The sequence below is a fragment of the Carcharodon carcharias genome, chromosome 22, assembly GCF_017639515.1.
Source record: "Carcharodon carcharias isolate sCarCar2 chromosome 22, sCarCar2.pri, whole genome shotgun sequence".
NCBI lineage: Eukaryota > Metazoa > Chordata > Chondrichthyes > Lamniformes > Lamnidae > Carcharodon > Carcharodon carcharias.
In genome coordinates, this window is record NC_054488.1 from 21,391,849 (window position 1) to 21,411,820 (window position 19,972).

At 42.7% G+C, this 19,972-nt stretch overlaps 1 protein-coding gene across 7 annotated transcripts in view; it reads right to left on the minus strand.

Moving 5' to 3' along the window:
- The window catches only part of tmem94 (transmembrane protein 94), a 127,849-nt gene that overhangs the window by 22,037 nt on the left and 85,840 nt on the right, over nucleotides 1-19,972 (minus strand). For 6 of the 7 annotated variants that reach the window (XR_005946578.1, XM_041216789.1, XM_041216790.1 and 3 more), the window contains 8 exons: nucleotides 18,910-19,127; nucleotides 17,159-17,340; nucleotides 13,391-13,529; nucleotides 12,513-12,628; nucleotides 11,625-11,724; nucleotides 10,146-10,254; nucleotides 6,770-6,956; nucleotides 258-335 (listed from right to left, as the gene is read on the minus strand). Coding sequence is in view for 6 of the 7 variants with exons in the window: in XM_041216789.1 (XP_041072723.1) it covers nucleotides 258-335; nucleotides 6,770-6,956; nucleotides 10,146-10,254; nucleotides 11,625-11,724; nucleotides 12,513-12,628; nucleotides 13,391-13,529; nucleotides 17,159-17,340; nucleotides 18,910-19,127 (1,129 nt within the window). In the remaining variant the exon portion in view is untranslated. The remainder of the gene's footprint in view (nucleotides 1-257; nucleotides 336-6,769; nucleotides 6,957-10,145; nucleotides 10,255-11,624; nucleotides 11,725-12,512; nucleotides 12,629-13,390; nucleotides 13,530-17,158; nucleotides 17,341-18,909; nucleotides 19,128-19,972) is intronic. The other variant, XM_041216794.1, reaches the window with a different exon arrangement.

Here is a 19,972-nt window from a genome sequence, read left to right on the forward strand (position 1 = left end):
GTCAGACTTGAAGCGAGTCTGAGGGAAAGCTGGCTGGAAGTGAGTGTGTTCAAAAATGAAATACAGCACACTCCACCACAACGATGAATATATAAAGGATGAGTCTTTGGATCACCAGTTACCTTAATTTCCAGCCTTGTACTCAAATTTTTAAAGGCATAGGGTGCTTCACATTTTGGAAGCAGCAATAAGAGGCTAAAGTAGAGGCTGAAGCCATTTTAGGTGAATGTTGAGGAAAAAAGAACTGATTTTCCCACCTGAATGAAGACTAGAGTAAGCTGACATTGTAACAGGAAGAGGAAGCATTTCCTGATTCCGTATGTTGTGTGCCGAGCCTGTGAAAAAACAGGAATGCCACTAGTTAAATTAAACTGGAATAAAGGTTTGTTGTTTGGAAATACATCATTTGCATGGGGGCAGCCCTGTCCAGGGGCGACGGGGGGGGTCAGTATTGTTGGAAGGGTGAGTACCGTCAAGGGGAGGAACGGGAGGAATTGTTTGCGGTGGGGAGGCAGTGCAGTGTTGAAGTTGACAGCTCCATTTAAAAACTCTGCAAGTCAAGTTACTGAAGACAGACCTTACGGGGCATGTTTACAGTCCATGATGAAAATAGAAGACATGGCTTCACTGCAATGCCACTGCCTCTTGACTTCATGGCTCTGTCGTTCACTGGGTCCCTGGAGCAACTCTGGAAGGTACAAAGGCTCCAGTGTAAAATGTAAGCAGGCAGTTTAAATTGCAGTCAGTCAATGGCGAGCGCATCCACTCCGCGGCTGGCTGGAAGGTTCAGGCTATTAGCTGGTCAGTCCCTTGCTATGTCATTACAACAGTGACTTTCAGCTCCAATTCTACTCCCGATTGTCATCCAAGGATCCTTTCTGGAGGTCAGGAGGACAGGGCTGGGTTTAGTAATGATGCCTTCCATGGTTGAATGCTACATTTGAAAACAAATAATTTATTGGCTGTGAAACTTTTTGGGATATCCTGACGTTATATAAATGCAAGTGTTTCTATTTATTTCTTACAGTTCTAGAATTATGATTAATGACCCACCTTAAATTACCATGTTTTTCTAAGACCCTGTATACTTATGGCAGGTAACCTCAAAGCCAGTTAAATACTCTCGGTGACTAGATGATGTCAAGTGTTAACAAAATCTAACCCGATTCGGGTTCATTGAAACATCTCCCTGGATCTCTCACAAACAGCTTTAACATTGAGAACATTAATAAGCTAAAACACTTGTGTACATTTAGACAGCACGGCTGCCGTTCAAGGATCCTGTTATCAAACATCAGTGAGATCACCACCAGAAATGGCACCACTTCATCAATGGGTCATGCATTAGACGAAGTAACAGCTTCAGAACTCAGCATTGTATTCTTGCCTCATATCGATTATATCATGTGATCCTAAGGCCTCAGCGTATACATTTTACCAGCCTGCAGTCAGCACACAAACTCAAACAAATGACTAGTGTGGCTGCCCATGTTGCTTTGCACATGAATTTGGCTGTTGGTGTGGTACTGAACCATACAGACAAGAGACCATGGGTCTGATGGCTGAAGTGTGTTGAATTAGGTGACACACCATTCGGAGTGCAAACAATTATTCTCAGCACACTTCGACTAGGGAGGAGACCGAGATTCTTACTCCTGGTCGCCATTCAGGGGCACTTGCTACAAAGTTCACCATGGTGGAAGTCAGGAGAGGACAGGACTGGGCTTGGTTGTGAATGGTTGAATAATACATTTCCATCAGCCTTCCCTTCAACTCTGACATTCTACAAAACAACACAGATTGCCCAAATTAACTCTGGAAACCCACAATTGTTATTCAAGCTGAATTTTTATAAATAACCTCTACAAGCATTATCCATAGAGCTATGCTGATATGAGATTCTATCTGAGCTGCTCCCTGACTGCATGCACGCCCACAGCTTGGTCTTTCAGCAGCATGAAATGAATATCTGTCCAAGTATATCAGAGATGGATGGCCACTGTAATGGCTGCCTTTGCACTGCGTTGGGCCCATTGACCAGAGAAATTAGCAATCTTTGTAAGATCGTCTTCATGCTTCAAATGGAAGTCTTCCCTCCACCCTGCAGAGGTGCAACCTTTTTCAAACTTGCTCATGGGGAACAAGCAGGCCGCTTGATGGGCAGGCCGCTTGATGGGCACCCCATCCACAATCTTCAATACATACTCCCTCCACCACCGACATACAGTGGCAGCAGTGTGCACCATCTACATGATGCATTGCAGCAACTCAGCAAGGCTCCTTTGACAGCACCTTCCAAATGCACGACCTCCACCATCTTGAAGGTCAAGGGCAGCTGATGCATGGGAACACCACCATCAGCAAGTTCCCCTCCAAACCACACATCATCCTGACTTGGAAGTATATCCCTGTTCCTTCTTTGTCACAGTGGGTCAAAATGCTGGAACACCCTTCCTAAAAGCAGTATGGGTGTACCTAAACCACATGGACTGCAGTGGTTCAAGGTGGCTTACCACCATCTTCTCAAGGGCAATTAGGGATGGGCAATAAATGCTGTCCTAGCCAGCAATATTCACATCTTATGAAAGAACAAAATAAAGTTCAGTATACAACAAGCATGGGCACCAGCATTGATACATGGTGTTAAAAACAAAAAACTGCGGATGCTGGAAATCCAAAACAGAAACAGAATTACCTGGAAAAACTCAGCAGGTCTGGCAGCATCGGCGGAGAAGAAAAGAGTTGACGTTTCGAGTCCTCATGACCCTTCAGCAAAAGGTTCTGCTGAAGGGTCATGAGGACTCGAAACGTCAACTCTTTTCTTCTCCGCCGATGCTGCCAGACCTGAGTTTTCCCAGGTAATTCTGTTTTTGATACACGGTGTGCTGTTCTTCTGATAGGGGGAGACACCCCACCTTTCATTGGCTGGTTTAGAAGTGGTGTGCAGTAAGTAACCAGATAGTCCCCTAACCCCACCCCTAGAATATTCAAATATTAAACCACCCAAGCAGGGGAACAGGAGGCATTGGCATGTGGAGATCCTATTTGATGATTGATTTACCAATGTGGATAATTCAGTTTTTCTCTTGATTCCATGTTTGTGATACACCTACTTCACACAATTTAAAAGGAAGGAGGCTCCTGAAATGGAGCTTTAATATCGCACCAGCTCTGTCAGAGGTATACTTCTATAATTTTTTTTTTACAATTCATTCATGGGATGTGGGCTGCGCTGGTTGGGCCAGCATTTATCGCACATCCCTAGTTGTCCTTGAGGTGGTGGTGGTGAGCTGCCTTCTTGAACCGCTGCACTTCATGTGGTTTAGGTACACCCACAGTGCTGTTAGGAAGGGAATTCCAGGATTTTGACATAGCTATAGTAAAGGAACAGCAATGTATTTCAAAGTCAGGATGGTGAGTGACTTGGAGGGGACCTTCTAGGTGTTCCCATCTAATTGCTGCCGTGGTCTTTCTAGATGGTAGTGGTCTGGATTTGGATTTGGAAGGTGCTGTCTAAGGAGCCTTGGTGAATTCTTGCAATGCATCTTGTAGATGGTACACACTACTGCTACTCTGCATCGGTGGTGGAGGGAGTGAATGTTTGTGGATCTGGTGCCAGTCAAGCAGGATGCTTTGTCCTGGATGGTGTCAAGCTTTTCGAGTGTTGCAGGATCTGCACTCATCCAGGCAAGTGGGAGGTATTCCATCACACTCCTGCCTTGTGCCTTGTAGATGATGCATAGGCTTTGGGGAGTCAGGAGGTGAGTTACTCATTGCAGGATTCCTAGCCTTTGACTTGCTCTTGCAGCCACAGTATTTCTATGGCTAGTCCAATTCAGTTTCTGGTCAATAATAACCCCCAGGGTGTTGATAGTGGGGGATTCATTGATGGTAATCCCATTGAACATCAAGTGGCGATGGTTGGATTCTCTTTTGTTGGAGATGGTCATTGCCTGGCACTTGTATGGCATGAATATTGCTTGCCACTTGTCAGCCAAAGCCTGGATATTGTCCAGGTCTTGCTGCATTTGCACATGGGCTGCTTCAGTATCTGAGTCACCACAGATGGTGAACATTGTGCAATCAGCAGCGAACATCCCCACTTCTGACCCTATGACTGAAGGAATGTCATTGAAGCAGCAGTTGAAGATGGTTGGGCCTAGGACACTATCCTGAGGAACTCCTGCAGTGATGTTCTGGAGCTGGGAATACTGACCAACAATCGCAACCATTTTGCTTTGGCCCAGATACACCTCCAACCAGCAGAGTGATCCCCCCCACCAATTCCCATTGACTCCAGTTTTGCTAGGGCTGCTTGATGCCACACTTGGTCAAATGAGGCCTTGATATCAAGGTCAGTCACTCTCACCTCAGGATTTCAGCTCTTTTGTCCATGTTTGAACCAAGGCTGTAATGAGATCAGGGGCTGAGTGGCCCTGGCGGAACCCAAACTGGGCATCAGTGAACAGGTTATTGCTAAGCAAGTGCCGCTTGATAGCAATGTTGATGACCCCCTTCCATCACTTTACTGATGATCGAGAGTAGACTGATGGGGTGGTAACTGGCCGGGTTGGATTTACCCTGCTTTTTACAGAGCATACTTGGGCAATTTTTCACATAGCCAGGCAGATGCCAGTGTTGTAGCTGTATTGGAACAGCTTGACTAGGGGCGCAGCAAGTTCTGGAGCATGTCTACAGTACTATTGCCGGGATATTGTCAGGCCCCATAGCCTTTGCACTATCCAGTACCTTCAGCCGTTTCTTGATATCACGTCGAGTGAATGGAATTGGCTGAAGATTGGCATCGGTGATGCTGGGGACCTCCGGAGAAGGCCGAGATGGATCATTCACTCAGCATGCAAAGAATGTTTGGTGAGGGAATTAGGACTACTCTGTATACCAGTTTTTAAGAGATGCCTGGGAAGCCAGGCTTCAGACAGTTAGAATACCCTGAGGTATTGGGGGATGCAGTGGCATAGTGGTATTGTCACTGGACCAGTATTCTAGAGACCCAGGCTATTGTTCTGGGGACTCAGGTTCGAATCCTACAGCTGCAGATGGTGAGATTTGAATTCAATAAAAATCTGGAATTAAAAGTCTAGTGATATAATTAAGTAATAATGATATGACCATAAAACCATTGCCAATTGGTGTAAAAACTCATCTGGTTACTAATGCCCTTTAGGGAAGGAAATCTGTTGTCCTTACCTGTCTGACGCACAAAAATGTGGGTGACTCTTAAAAATGCCCTCAAAAAGAAGGCAATTAGGGATAGGCAATAAATGCCAGCGACGCCCACATCCATGAATCGATAAAAAAAAAAACTAAATTTAAAATGTAACTCGGTTCTAATTTGATTCTAAACATGTGGAACATGCTATCACAAGGAGTAGTTGAGGTAAATAGTATGGATGGCTTTAAGAGGAAACTAGATAAGTACAAAAGGGAGAAAGAATTAGGAGATTATACTGAAGGGGTTAGATGAAGTCGGGCCAAAGGAGCATGAACACCAGCATTGACCTGATGGGCTAAAAGGCCTGTTTCTCTGTTTCAAACGAGGCTGTAAAACTTCAGTTATAAATATCTTTGAAGTGCTGGTTTAATTCTCGCTTTTTCTGGTTCATACAGTTTACATAGAGTGCTCTGTCCTTGTCAGGTTATCTCGAGAATCTGAGGCAGCAATTATTAGTGCCACAATCTGGCGACAGACATCTTACACTTTCCATGTCCATCTGTTACTGAGAATATAGTGTTACAATGCTTCTAATGCCCAAAACACTTTGCATGGAAGCAGCCACATTCCTTTCACAAATGGGTTAATTAGACAAGAATTGTTCAGTTCATTTTTCCTTAATTTTTTTTAAACTGAGATGCATCCTCAAAACGAGGCAAAAAAAGAGTAAGGACAACCCAAAGAGCTTCACAGCCAATAAATTACATTTGTAGTGTACTGACAGTTATATAAACAAATGCAGCAGTCAATTCAATTACAAAAAGGAACAGGAGGCCATTCAGCCCTTAGGGCATGCCTCCGCCATTTAATTAAATCCTGCTGCACTTCCCGACTATTCCCTACCCTATAATATCCGTACCTAATAAAATTTATCAATCTCAGTCCTTAAATCTCCAACTGTCCCCAAGCATCCATAGTCTTTTGGTTTGTGGGGTTGGGGGGGGGGAAGGGGGGGAGGGGAGGGGAGAAAAGAGTTCCTGATTTTCATACCGTGCGTGTGGAGTACTGCTTCCTGACATCATCCCTAAGTGGCCTAGCCCTAACTTTAAGTTCTCTCCCCCACCGCCCCACTTTCCTCATCAGAAGGGTGAGTTTGTCTCTATTGACACTATCCACTTCTTTTTAACATATTAAACACCTGAGTCAGGTTACCTTCAATCTTACATACTCATGGGGACACAAGCTAAGTTTATAACTGAATTTATGACAAATATGGCTCCCTCTTTAACAGAGGGAACTTAAAGCCAGTGACCATGAGCACCAAATACAATGGAGCTGGGAGAAATGAACTGATGTGCAGGAAACGATCATTTTGCCGTTGGTACAAGGAACCCTATAGAATGAAGGTGACAATATTTTACAAAACAAATATATTCTGAAATGTAATTTACTTATCTTCAGTTCTTTAGACAGTCCAGTCTATCTATTTTAGCACCTCAACTCAGGCAAAAGGTTGCTTCACATTTTTTTTTTGCAGCACAAGTTGGGACAGATAGCAGACTAGTTGCAGATGATTATTTTGCTGTGCACACACACCTGTTCAATGAGTTTGATGATGCTGATGCTCTCCTGGTGAAAGGAAATGGAACAGGGCAGGCTATTCAAGAGGCCAGATAACTGCAGAGGTGTAAGTTCATCAGAATCAAATGAAACATTGGCACTGGTAGCATAGCCAAAGGTCTCCCAGGAACATCGAGACGGGTAGAGTGGATCCAGTGCAACACTATTAACAAAAACTGTTGTTAGGGAATCACAAACCAACGAACACTAATGCATATATATTAAAAAATGCCTGTCAAATTTATTCTTGTGGTGTCTGTAACATGGGAGCTAAGCACCACCTATTTCAAGTATAAGGATGACCAAACTGCTCATTATGGGACAAGTAAGCCCCTCCTTAGCTTTCTCCCCAGATTTCTCCCCTTACCCCAAACAGAATGCCTTATCCTGAAGTATGGAATACTATAAAAGACAGAATGCACAACTATGCTGGGTGTTTCCCATTAAGCAGTTTGCAGATCATTCAATCTATTTACTCCCTTTTCTGTGATTGGTATTTTTGTGATTTGTTTGCTTTCTCCCTGCCTCATGAAAATGTTTGTTTCTCAGTAGTCAAAGAATGGAAAGTGTGGGGAATTCAACTCAAAGTATCATCACAACCAATTGAAGTTAAGACTGGCAAAGCTTAATGCATTATAGTGCACGCTCAATAGTTTACAGACCCAAAGCAGAAAGTATACCACCCCCTGTCCTGCTATCTCGATGTTACACAACAGGTCTGTTCCCTTCCTCCTGGGTGCATCACCTCTCACTTCCGAATTCTTCCACATTAAACAGTCCGAGTGCTCATCCTTTACACACCAGAAAAGAGCTACAAAGCCTAATCCAATCAGCACATACAAACACTTCCCTTCATTTCAATTACAACTCTGTGCATACATGCCTGCAACAAGCAGATTTCAGATTTCCAGTATCCACATTATTTTGCTTTCATTTTAGTGTTTAATTCGCTGCCATTTCTCTTCCAGGACCGCCTACCATGAAGTTCTGCCCTTCTCTCTGATGGGATTTCCGTTTGTCTACCTCTCTTCGGTTCTGAAGAGGCGTCATATTGGATTCGAAGCGTTGACTGTTTCTCTCTCCATAGATGCTAGCAGACATGCTGAGATTTTCCAGCACTTAGGTTTTATTTCAGATTCCTGATCATGTTATGTCCTTTACAGATGCTGACTGATTGCTCTGTATTTCCAGGATTTCCTTTAGTTTCGATTCCCAGTTTTTTTTAAGTTGATACATTTTTGTTGCTAGACTGATTGTATCCAAATAGTTTACTAAAAACAACACATTAACTGAATTACCAATGTGCCCAATAAAATAAATGAGAATATTATCTCTTGCTTTTCATTGTGTATGTACATCATTATTTGCTTTACGAGTTCCCACTGCATTGCCAAGCGCCTTTTCCTGCAACCTCAAGATTATACTATTCAGTCACCATGAACTAGTTAATGATCTTGATCAGAGCCTGTGTAATTGGTCTGATCTACAATGTTGACTCCATCCTGCTCTTCATTTAATCACTGCCCAACTTTCTCAAACAATTCTACCAACCCAAGTGAAACACAGGTAGAGTTTCTCAAAACTGGCAACCTTGGGACTGAGTGCATGCAGGATTTTGGATCTTGCTGGTTTTCGGAGGCAAGGTGATGGTTGCCCTCAACCTCATGCATATTGTAACATGTCTGCTCCTTTGTGCTTATCCCTCCTTTATGAGTTTTGTTTGGCCAGGCTATTTCCCTTTACTATGTGGCTTCTTTTCATTCTAAAGGTCAAGTTATAGTTTCCATGGGTGTTTATAGGTGCTGCATACCCGTCAGTAACAGAGGAAACTGTACAGTACTTTCACTCACCTGCAGTGGGGCACTAATGTTGAAACTGGCACCATGACTAAGGTTTGGGCAGTGCGGAGCTGGGTCAGGTGGGGTCAAGGGTCACTCTGACCATGGAGCACAGGAAACGACAGGTGCGTGATGCTGCATAGAAAGGTTCATTTAATTTTTCATTCTACTGGTCAGGGGGCACATTTGGAATTTTGCCTTCTACTGTAGACTTGTAGTTAATTGACTAATCAAAACTAGCAGAATACTACAAATCTTTTGGGGGCTGAATGCTTAAATTATTAAACTTTTAATTATGCATTTGTCTCCATGGGGTATTCTTGTATGGCCTGAATAAAAAAGTGTCCAATTTTCAGACAACCAGATTTGAGGTACTGTACCTGCATTACGCTTTAGAAACATCACATGGTTTGGTCTGCTTTTTTTGATACAATCCATGCTTTATTTTTGAAGGTGCACACTGTAATAATCACTGTGTGGAAAAACAATAACTTAGCAATCCAGAAATAGCTGGCCCTGATGAGACAGTTCACTAAGTTCATTCATGCTCAGTGTCAGCTCTGTTCATAGCACTCTAGCCTCAGTCAAGGTTTTGGGATCAAATTTCAACTAAAGTCATATAATCTAGGTTGTCACTTCAGTGCAGTCCTAAAGGAGTGTTGCACCATTGGAGATGCTGAATTTTTGATGAACTGCTGATCAAAGATGTCTGCAACTTGAGTGGATATAAAAGATTCCCTAGGATTTTTATTGCAGTGTCCTGACCAATCTTTCACTGGAACAGATAAACTGGTCAATCACCTCCAATGTTGGCTGTGCCAAAGAGAAATTGGCTGTTGTTTTTGTCTATAGCCACCACATCCGAAACCATCTGTATCTGAGCCTTCTAATTTTCCAGGGCTTCCTGGCTGACCTTCTATCCCCCAAACCAGGAGCTCTGCCACCAGATCGACACCTCCCTGACTGAAACTGGCTAACAGACTGGGGATTGGAATTTTGGACCTTCCCTTGGCCAAGTAGCTCAAGCTGCAGTCTTTACTGCTAAGCCATAAGGGTAGAAATATGCAAAGCAAATCTGTCAGTTACAAAGATGAAACCAAGCACCTAATGATTACCCTTTCCTTTTGGTTGAGAGGACAGCTAGTCAAGTAAATTCTGTCCTTTATTAAACCAAACTTTGCCCCTCAGAACAGATTCTGAAGATACTCAGTAGAAAAAAAGCTCCTTGTGGCCGTCTCTATCCTTCCCCCAATTGAGTCCTTCAACCCTTGCTCTCTATGGAAAGCATCTAGAAAGGAGAGAAAGAATTTTGCTCGAGTGCACAGCATCAACACCCTTTGTCCTTGAACACAGTGGATGCAGAGTTGCCTATTAAATTCTGGATTACTAAATGCTCAGATTCCTGCTGTGCCTACGACTGGATGATCCAGCCAGTCTTCTGTACTCAAATCTGTGTAGCCACTGATTGTTATACAAATAAACTGTGTCAAACATGTGGAGAACAGGATCCTCACCCAATGTCACTCTGCAGGAAAAGGCAGTTATTTCTGAAGTTGGCAGAGCTGCCCAGGCAGCAGATCACCTCCCCATACTCCTGCATGATCTTCATCATTTCACACATTGCTGGAAAAGAAAGAGCAGTCCACTGGTAAAAGAAACACACTGCCAGGGAATTACACAAAAATGAATACCCTCTAACCTCACTGTAATCAAGCCTTTTGCACTCTCTCTTCCACCAGCACATTCTTTCCCAGGATGTCCAAACCATAGAACTCCTCAGCTGACCCCAATCGTTCCTCTTCCAAAAAATTCCAAGCTTCTAAAGCTTGGGACAATCCAATCACTGCTTTCCAATTTCCTCCTCTGTACAAGTTTGTACAGAGCTGTAAAGGCTTTGGCCCTTCACCCAAGATATTCAACAAGATCAAGAAGTTTATGAAGAAAGCTACAGGGTGAAAGGTATGAGGCCAGATGACTTTTGTGAAACATCATGGGGATGCCTTAATCTGTGTGTAATGCCATCTCTGGGCCAGGCCCCTACGATGTCAATGAACTGAACTTTGCAAAGCTTCCAGTCTTCAAATTCAGAAAAACAAGTTGTTTAAATAACACACGTTGAAATTTCTCGAATTGATGAAAGCAAGAACACAACTGGACACATGGCTTGAGGATGCAGCTGCCAAAGTCAGCAGCGGAATGTATAAAAGCAATTTAAAATTTTATTATGCATTTCCCAGAGTACCAATTGCTGAGTCAAACCTGCTTCATTTCTGTGACTGGGCTACTGGGTCCTCACAGGACTTTGAGACACAGAATCAGACAGCACAGGATGAAGCCACTTGCCCCATCGTCTTTGTGCTAGCTCTTTGAAAGAAATATTCAATTAACATCACACCCTTTTCCCAGAACCTTGCAAATGCTTGCTTAGTATTTATTCGATTTTCTTTTGAAAGTTACTATTGGATCTGCTTTCACCACCTTTTCAGACAGCCTATTCCAGATCATTATAACTCAATTGTACTAAAAGAATTCTGATTTTATTCTCGCCCCCTCCCTCTACTTTGCCCACCCAGATATTTTGCCAATTATCTTAAATCTGGATCTTCCAGCTGCTGCCTAGAAGCATAACTTTAGTGTCATACGTCATTGCATTGCTACTGTGTCTAAAAGTGTGCAGGTATAGACCATAAGACCATAAGACATAGGAGCAGAAATTAGGTCATTTGGCCCATCAAGTCTGCTCCGCCATTCAATCATGGCTGATAAGTTTCTCAACCCCATTCTCCCGCCTTCTCCCCGTAACCTTTGATCCCCTTACCAATCAAGAACCTATCTATCTCGGTCTTAAATACACTCAATGACCTGGCCTCCACAGCCTTCTGTGGCAATGAATTCCATAGATTCACCACACTCTGGCTAAAGAAGTTTTTCCTCATCTCTGTTCTAAAAGGTCTTCCCTTTACTCTGAGGCTGTGCATAGGATGCTCACTTACTTTCTTGAGTGCAATCTGTGAACAGAGGGACCAGTAAAGGCACATTATCGATGTTCTGGAGATGTGGTCGTACCTGATGGATTCCTCGAGGCAGTTTAGCCTAAGGAAAAGAAAGGAAGTGTCTCATTTACATTATTGCAATTTTTTAAAATGCATATTACAAAGGCAGTATTGGTGACTGCACTTATGTTATCTACGGTATTGTTCAGAGTGAAGGAGACTAGATAGCTCTGCGATCCCATTGCTGACAAACCACAGTGCAGGTCTTCATCCACAGAGCAATTAAGTGCATTCCCACACAGTGACGAGATCGCCAACAGCATCTGCAGAGGGCCGAGAGCAAGTAACCTGTCAGCCCTTTAAATGAGAATATGGCTCAACTCAGGAAAAAAAAAGGCTGTAAAATAAAACAGGATCCATGCAGATGATTTCTTGTTCTGTCTCCTTAAGATCTAATTCTTTGATCAAGCTTGCGGTCACCTGCCTTGATATTTCTATGTGGCTCGCTGTCAAACTGTTAAATAACACTACCATACCTTGGGTTGTTTTTACTACATTAAAGGTGCCATATAAATGCCCAATGCAGTTGCTTATTGTTCAAACTGTCTTGTGCAAATTGCTTCAAAGTGGTTTCGCTGGACTCACTCTCAATCAGAGTACATGAGAGGCTATCTGAACTTAGTCTAATATTTGTTGATAAAATAGTTGTTAGACTGCAACAGTTGTGCGTGATTTTATGAACTTGCAAAGCCTTTGCTCCAACCATTACATCTATGAAGGTACATTGAACTGTTTCAGTGTAAATCTAAAGTAATGATTTACATAAAGGAATTATCCATAAATACAGTGGCTATGCAGCATAGTTCCATCAACGAACCTGCATCTTACCCTGTTATGATCTTCCAGAAAGCTGGGCACATCACTGTCTGTTGGTTGGAAGCTAATGAGGTCCGAATGTCGCTCTTCTTCCATTAGCAATGCTCCCTCTGCATCATCCTTCGAATCTACATATTCAAAAAGAACACTGCCTAAGGTGCAAGAATTCAACACAGTTGACTCACCCACACCAGCATAAAGAGATAAGATAGATATATGCAGCTAACATCTCTTCTGTTCTCATTTTTTTATTCTTTCATGAGATACGTATGTCAATGTCAAGGCCAGCATTTGTTGCCCGTGCCTAACTGCCCTTGAACTACAGTGGGTCTGGAGTTACATGTAGACCAGGCCAGGCAAGAATTCCAGGTTTTCTTCCCTAAAGGGCGTTAATGAACCAGATTGGTTTTTGCAACAATCGATGATAGTTTCATGGTCACCATTGCTGAGACTAGCTTTCAATTCTAGATGTTCTATACAGCTGGTTCTACTGCCTCCCTTACCCGCTACAAAAATGAAATGCCATTTCAAAGTGGTAGCCATGAAACCCAATCTGTTGATCAACAGGATACATTAGAGGCTATTGAAACTTAGTCTAATGTTAGTCTATGAAGGTTGATAGCCAATCTAAGACAAACAGTTGTTAAACTTCAAAAATTTCATGAAGTCACAAAGCCTGTTTGAATTTGCCACGACCATTATATCTATGGAAAGAGACTGAACAGAGGGTTGAGTACTAATCTAAGATTATAAAGAATTGATTTGACTCCCCTCAAACCTTTAATTTCTGAAACACAGGCATTGAATGTTGAGCAAGAATCACACTTGTTACATACGCACATACGAACATACGAATGTTACACACACATTAAAGGAGCAGTGTTCCCTACCCTGATGAAGGTCATCACGCAGTGAGCCCGTGTGGCTTGGGCTGGACTGTGGGATCTCGGAGCCAGGACCTCCGCTGTACGGCAGCAGAGAGATGTGGCAGTTCCATCCCGTCTCTAAACCCATCTTCTCTGCAAATACCTGGGCCAAAGGATTTGATTATTGGCAGGTGAATGTTCAGTTGCATCAATTTACTTTCCGAAAGGCAGCTCAGTTTAAAATTTGGTCACAAGTCAGGTCAAAAGATTGTCTTGCCCACAGACAAGTAAAAACAAAACTCTAACACTATCTTCAGATCAAAAAAGAAGATGCATGTGCATAGTGCTTTTAAAATCCTTAGGGCATCTCATAATACACTGCAGTTAATCATTTATGGTTACTGCAGTTTTACTGCAGCAGTCAAATTTCACACAACAACAAGATATGAAATCATGGGACAGGTGAGCTGCTTTTAGTGGTGCTGGTTGAGATGTCAATGTTTGGATAAGATTCAAGGAGAATTTCCTGCTTTCTCTGAACATTGCCATGGGATTTTTCCCGAGAAGGGAAACAGGCCTTCAGTTTAACATCCTATCTGGAAAACTCCGTAATCAATGCAGCACTTCCTCAGTACTGCACTGGAAAGTCACCCTAGATTATGTGCTCAAGTCTTGCAGAGTGAACTATTATTAAAAGTTAATAGACAGATACTGGAAAAAAAATTAAAAAGGCCAATGGAAGCTGAAGAGGGCTGAAAACAAAGGGATGGAAACTATGATACAGCTGTAGAGATCTCTGGGTCGACCCCATCTGGGGAACGACATTCAGTTCTGAACATAGCACCCCAAGAAGGGTATGGTGGCCTTGGAGGAGCAGGTATTAATGTTGCAAATGTTTTGACAATCGAGTGCATGCTCTAGTTGTGATTAACAGCAGCTGATACTAACTGGGGAAAGGTCAGGGCACATATAAAATAACTAGTTTCCACCTGTGTGGGAGGAAAAAGTAGCCCGAACTTACGTTATACTGGATTTTGTGAATAAACCTATGTTGAAGACAGACTGGCTCCAGCTTCTTCCTTTGCTAGGTACATGCCCAGTACAAGAACAGGGCGCAGCACAGATTCACCAGAATAATTCTGGGGTGAAAAGGGTAGTATTGTGAAGACAAGTTGCATATATTAGGCTTGTATTCCATTGGACATAAAAGATTCAAGGGTGATCGAATTAAGATGCTCAAGACGATCAAAGGATTTGTTTGGGTAGACAGAGAGAAGCTATTTCCTTCAATAGGGTACAATAGCCCAGTACAAGGGGCCATACCTTAAAATTAGAGCTGGGCCATTGCAGTGGGATGTCTGGAAGCATTTCTTTACACAAAGCATAGTGGAAATCTGGAACTCACTCAAGAAGCTGGCGAGAGGTGGGGTGGGGGCCGGGTGGGTGGAGGGGGTGTTGGCGGGTCACCTGAAAAGTTCAAAACTTACACTGATACTATTAAGGCTAGGGTACTAAGGGAAACAGAATCGAGGCTGGTTAAGAGGGGGTTAGGGTAATGATCAGCCAAGATCTAAGTGAAAATGGAACAGGCTGTAGAGGCTGATTGCCCTAGTCCTGTTTATGTTCCTAACATACAGCATCTAGTAATACTGTTAAAGGTTACACTTTGAAAAAAATCATCTGTAAATAAGGTCAAAATAATGCAAATGCTGGAAAGCTGAAACACAAATAGAAATGCTGGAAACAAAAGTTCATTTCTCATTTTTAATGAAGCTTTCTTCTTAAACCTCTCTCCCATGTCTGCTTTGAGGAAATGTTAGTGCTTAAAATAGAAAAACACTCTGCAGCATAGAGTCAGCATAATTAGTGAGTCTTGGCACAGACAGAATTACTTAAATCTACAAGCTTGCTTAAATTACTCATTCTTCAAAAAATGAGTGAAAGGCATACTCTCGCAGTCCACTAAACGCACGCTGATTCTTTTGGCCTTGAGACTGATCTTGGGCAGTAGCGGTCCATAGTGAATTGGCAGCTCATTTTACAGCCACATGTTCAGCTTTTCCATTAACTTCATCAGGAAAGAAACCGGACGAGTGTAAAATGGGCTACCGATTCACCAGCACATGCTACTGAAGACCAATTTCACTCCCGCTTTTTTCAGTTAGTGCTGCATGCAGTATGGAACAAGCATACCCATTAAGCTGCTCTCTGTTGCTGTTTAGGATATTTTAAATTTACTGTGATGTTTCACAGGAGCTGCATTTAGGAGGCATATGCCAGAAATGCTATTCTACTATATAGGTCTACGAAAAATATTTCAGCTACCCATGCATTACCCACTGTGTGTAACTCTTTCGAGTACAAACACGTTTCCATCTGTTTCAGATGAAGTTACATTGTTTCATGGTTTGCCATTGTGAGATTTGAACCCTTGATAATCTTTTAAATGAACATTTCCATCTGTTTCAGATGAAGTTACATTGTTTCATAGTTTGCCATTGTGAGATCTGAACTCTTGATACTCTTTTTTGAGTAAACCTGTTTCCATCTGTTTCAGATGAAGTTACATTGTTTCATAGTTTGCCATTGTGAGATTTGAACTCTTGATAATCTTTTAAATGAAAACCAAATCAACAAAATTGGGATAAATCAGGCACAGCCCCTAATTCAGGTCAGCTGTAAAACCAAGAACAAAGTTTAAAGGAAACTTACAAACTTTAAATCAAAATGTGATTAAAGGGGTCAACAAAACACCCCAGTCCCCGCGGTGCCCACCGAGCACGGAAGGCCTCGAGAGTGCCAGCAGACACCGCGTGCTCCTTCTCCAGGGACATCCGGCAGTAGAATCAACACTTCAAAGCTACCACTCTTCATCTGTTTATACAGATGAGGTTATATTGTTTCATAGTTTTGCCATTGTGAGATTTGAACTCTTGATACTCTTTTTGAGTAAACCTGTTTCCATCTGTTTCAGATGAAGTTACATTGTTTCATAGTTTGCCATTGTGAGATTTGAACTCTTGATCTTAGGGTTACAAACCCAGTACCATAACCACTTGGCTATTTAGGCCAAGCTTCGTGGCATAAGCCAATGGAATGCTTCAATTAATTCCCAACCTCTAATGTATTCCAGGCATCCATTATTCTACACAATTTAGTCAGCTGATTACTACGATCAGATCCAGCTGGTCTTGGTTTAAATGCTGGGAGAGTTCATTGGAATTGAGGCTGAAATGAGATCAGCCACGATCGTATTGAATGGCAGGGCTGAATTGCCTAATCCTGCTCCTAGTTATGTTCACACGCTCCTCTATCCTGAGGTCAATGGAATGAGTATGTCTCATTAACTGTAGAGAGACTGCAGCATGCAGGTACTGAGTGATGCATGTCTTTTTTCCCCCTCTCCAAGTTGCAAACATCTTACTACAATGCATGCAAAATAAAACAGTATTAATAAAACTGTCATCTATTCTATTTCATTACAAGCTTTGGTAGTGCTCAGTCACACTACACTCAAGTCCCAAACTTTTCATTCGTGGTTCATATTATGGTTCTGTTTTAACTCACTGAGTTGGAGTTAAAGAAGAGAGCCTATACACAATTCAAAACAGCGGAGTCTAGTTCTGCATATTAGCATTCACAACCCACCATCCATCAGCAAAAGTGTAAATTCTGAAATGCTAAGTGACTGTGGGAATGACTCCTTCAAGCTGCAATGCCTCTTCAATTTCAGCATAATGAAATACCATGGGGCTTTGGGTTAAAAGGGCAGAAACCAAAACAACACAGTACCTTGCTTTTTAATTCATCTTCCAGGGAGAAGTAGACGAACCTGATGCATGCATTGACAAGCCCATCGATTAGCCGGACTATGTCCGACCGAGCCTGATACTGGGAGGAGACCATTCCTATGAAGATCTGTCCACTTAAGGCTTGGATGCAGTCCTCCTTCTCCATCACTTCCACTATTCCTTCTGAAACAATCCAACAGTTTTGGCAAGTAAACATTATGGCTTACCCAAATTCATATCAATAACTCGTGCTCATATATCACCTTGAATGTAGTGAAAGATCCAGATATCCTTTGGGGTTCAGAGAGGACATGGAAGGGGTAATCCATTGCCTGAAAAGGCGGTGGAACCAGATTCAAAAGTAACTTTGAAAAGAAAGTTGAAGGGGAGAAATCTGCAGGTTTATAGGTCTAATTGAATGGCTCTTTCAAAGATGCACAAATGGCCTCCTCCTAAACTGACAGATTCCATGATATTCTTCCCAATACTGGACAGTGACTGCCAGGCTGAGCCCAGTCCACCTAATGTGGGATCAGTGGTCAGGAAAGGACAACTGCATCTTCAACAAACTGCAAGATACTGCACAAGGCACTGTGCACCAAAGTACTAAGTTCTTTAAAATTTGCTCTCAAGGTTTGGGCACCACAGGTAATGTGTGTGTCACACGAGTGTCAGCTGATGGCCACCTCCAACAGCAGTGTGTCTAACTACTTCCCCATGAACTCGACCAGCCACATAAATAACTATGGCTACAATAGCAGACCAGAGACTGGGATTTCTGCAGTGAGTGACTGACTCACCTTCTGACTCTCCAAAGCCTCTCTCATCATCTACGAGGCACAAGTCAGGAGTGTGATGGAATGCTCTCCACCTGCCTGCATGAGTGGCACCCCATCCACCACCAATGCACTGTGACTACAGTGTGTAGACCAAGATTTATTCCACAGCACCTCTCAAACCAGTGACCTTCATCAGCGACTCCACCAGCTAGAACAAGAGCAGCAGGCAGATGGGAACAGCACCTACAAGTTGCGCACCAAGTCATACTCCATCCTGACTAGGAAATACATCTCTGTTCCTTCATTATCGCTGGGTCAAAATCCCGGAACTCAGCAACGTGGGTGCATTTACAGAACAGATTGCAGCAATTTAAGAAGTGGCTGACCAGCACATTCTCAAAGGCAACTAGGAATGGGAAATAAATGCTGGCCTTGCCAGCAATGCCTGCATCCCATGAACGAATAGGGAAAATAACAGTGCAAGACTAGGCTGAGATTTCTGATCACCATTTTTTGTCAGCTTTAGCCCATTTATTTCAAATGGGTTAAAGCCCGTGATTAAATAATGCTAATTGAAAAGTGCATGCTCCAGAGTAATGGGATTCACGTTTGATTCTCTACTCGTGTCGCTGAATTACTGATCTATCCTTGTTGCTATGGTCAGGTGCTGAGTGGCCAGTCTGGGGCATCAGTGCAGACTGCCCTTCAGTTTGGTTGTAATTAATAAAGACCTGGGTTGTTTGGTGAGTGTAAAGGAGAAAAATAAAGGTATTTTATACAAAAAGGCACTATTGCCCACTAAATAGGCTGGCAGGTGATGAACAGCCTCTCGCATAAATCATCCTGAAGGGCTGAGCAGCCACTGGAACAGTACCAAGGTAGGTGTCAGGAAAGGAGGGAAAAACACATACCACAGCAGGAGTTAACAGATGCAAATAGCAAAATTGAATAATTTTGTAAAGACCGCAAATACCATCAGAGCTCCAGCTGTTCCGCCTGCTGCCATGCTTAATGGGCGTGGTCCCTGGTAAGTCACAGGAGGTGAAGATGGCATTTTGACCTGGCACCTGAACCAATTCAATGCACTTGCCATTCAGCTCAGAGGACAGGGTGCAGTGCATTGGTTTGTAGGCAAAAGCTGAACAGTAGCCAGAGAGACAGGCACGTTGGTAGAAATCCAGCACTTTTTTCCTATAGCACAAAAAGAGATAATGAAGCAGAGACAAATTTAAATAATTGACAAAAAGTATATTTATGCTGCAAATTATGATCTTAATAAAGCACTGTACAACAGGTGTTTTTACAGAACTTTGAAAGCAGTTAAGCAAGCTGCTTTCTCAAAACTATTCAGGAACATTGAGAATCTACACTTTTCTAAATTTCTAATGTAGAAAAATTTGCATTTACAGGACCTTTTTTTAAACACTGAAATATCTCAAAGACCTTATAAACTAATAGCTGAGGTAGCAAAAGGGGCACTGATGAAAAGGAAGAACTTGCAGTTATACAGCACCTTATCACATCTCCCTGCCAACTTAATAGTAGTGCCTGCTATGTAATAGTACTTTATTGTTTGGCAAAACGCTTTGGGATATCCTGAGGATGTGAAATTTGCTCTATAATAGCAATCTCTTTCTTTCCAGGAACTTCCCAACGAGTTTCACACACAATGAATTATTTGGGTGTGCAATTTATGTAGTTTTGTTTTATTATGAAACAGAGGGCATGTGCAGATCAGCAAGACAATTGGGCTTCCAACAACTCCCTTGACTCTGCCACTAACCTTCCAGCTTTTCCTCCTGGTTGGGGCAGTAACACTGTTCATTAAGTAGCTGGTGCCAGCAGGATGGAAAAGGAAGTGCTGATACAGCCTTTAGCCAGATTTTAAGCAGCTAAAAGCACAAGTGTCAGAATGTCACAAGGAACAGCAACATCAGGGGTGAGGAAGGGATCAAGAACAGGATGGAGTTCCAGATGCATCTGTGGGGGTGTTGCTGGCTGACACCAGGGCCAGCGAGGATCAGCTGTTGGGTACA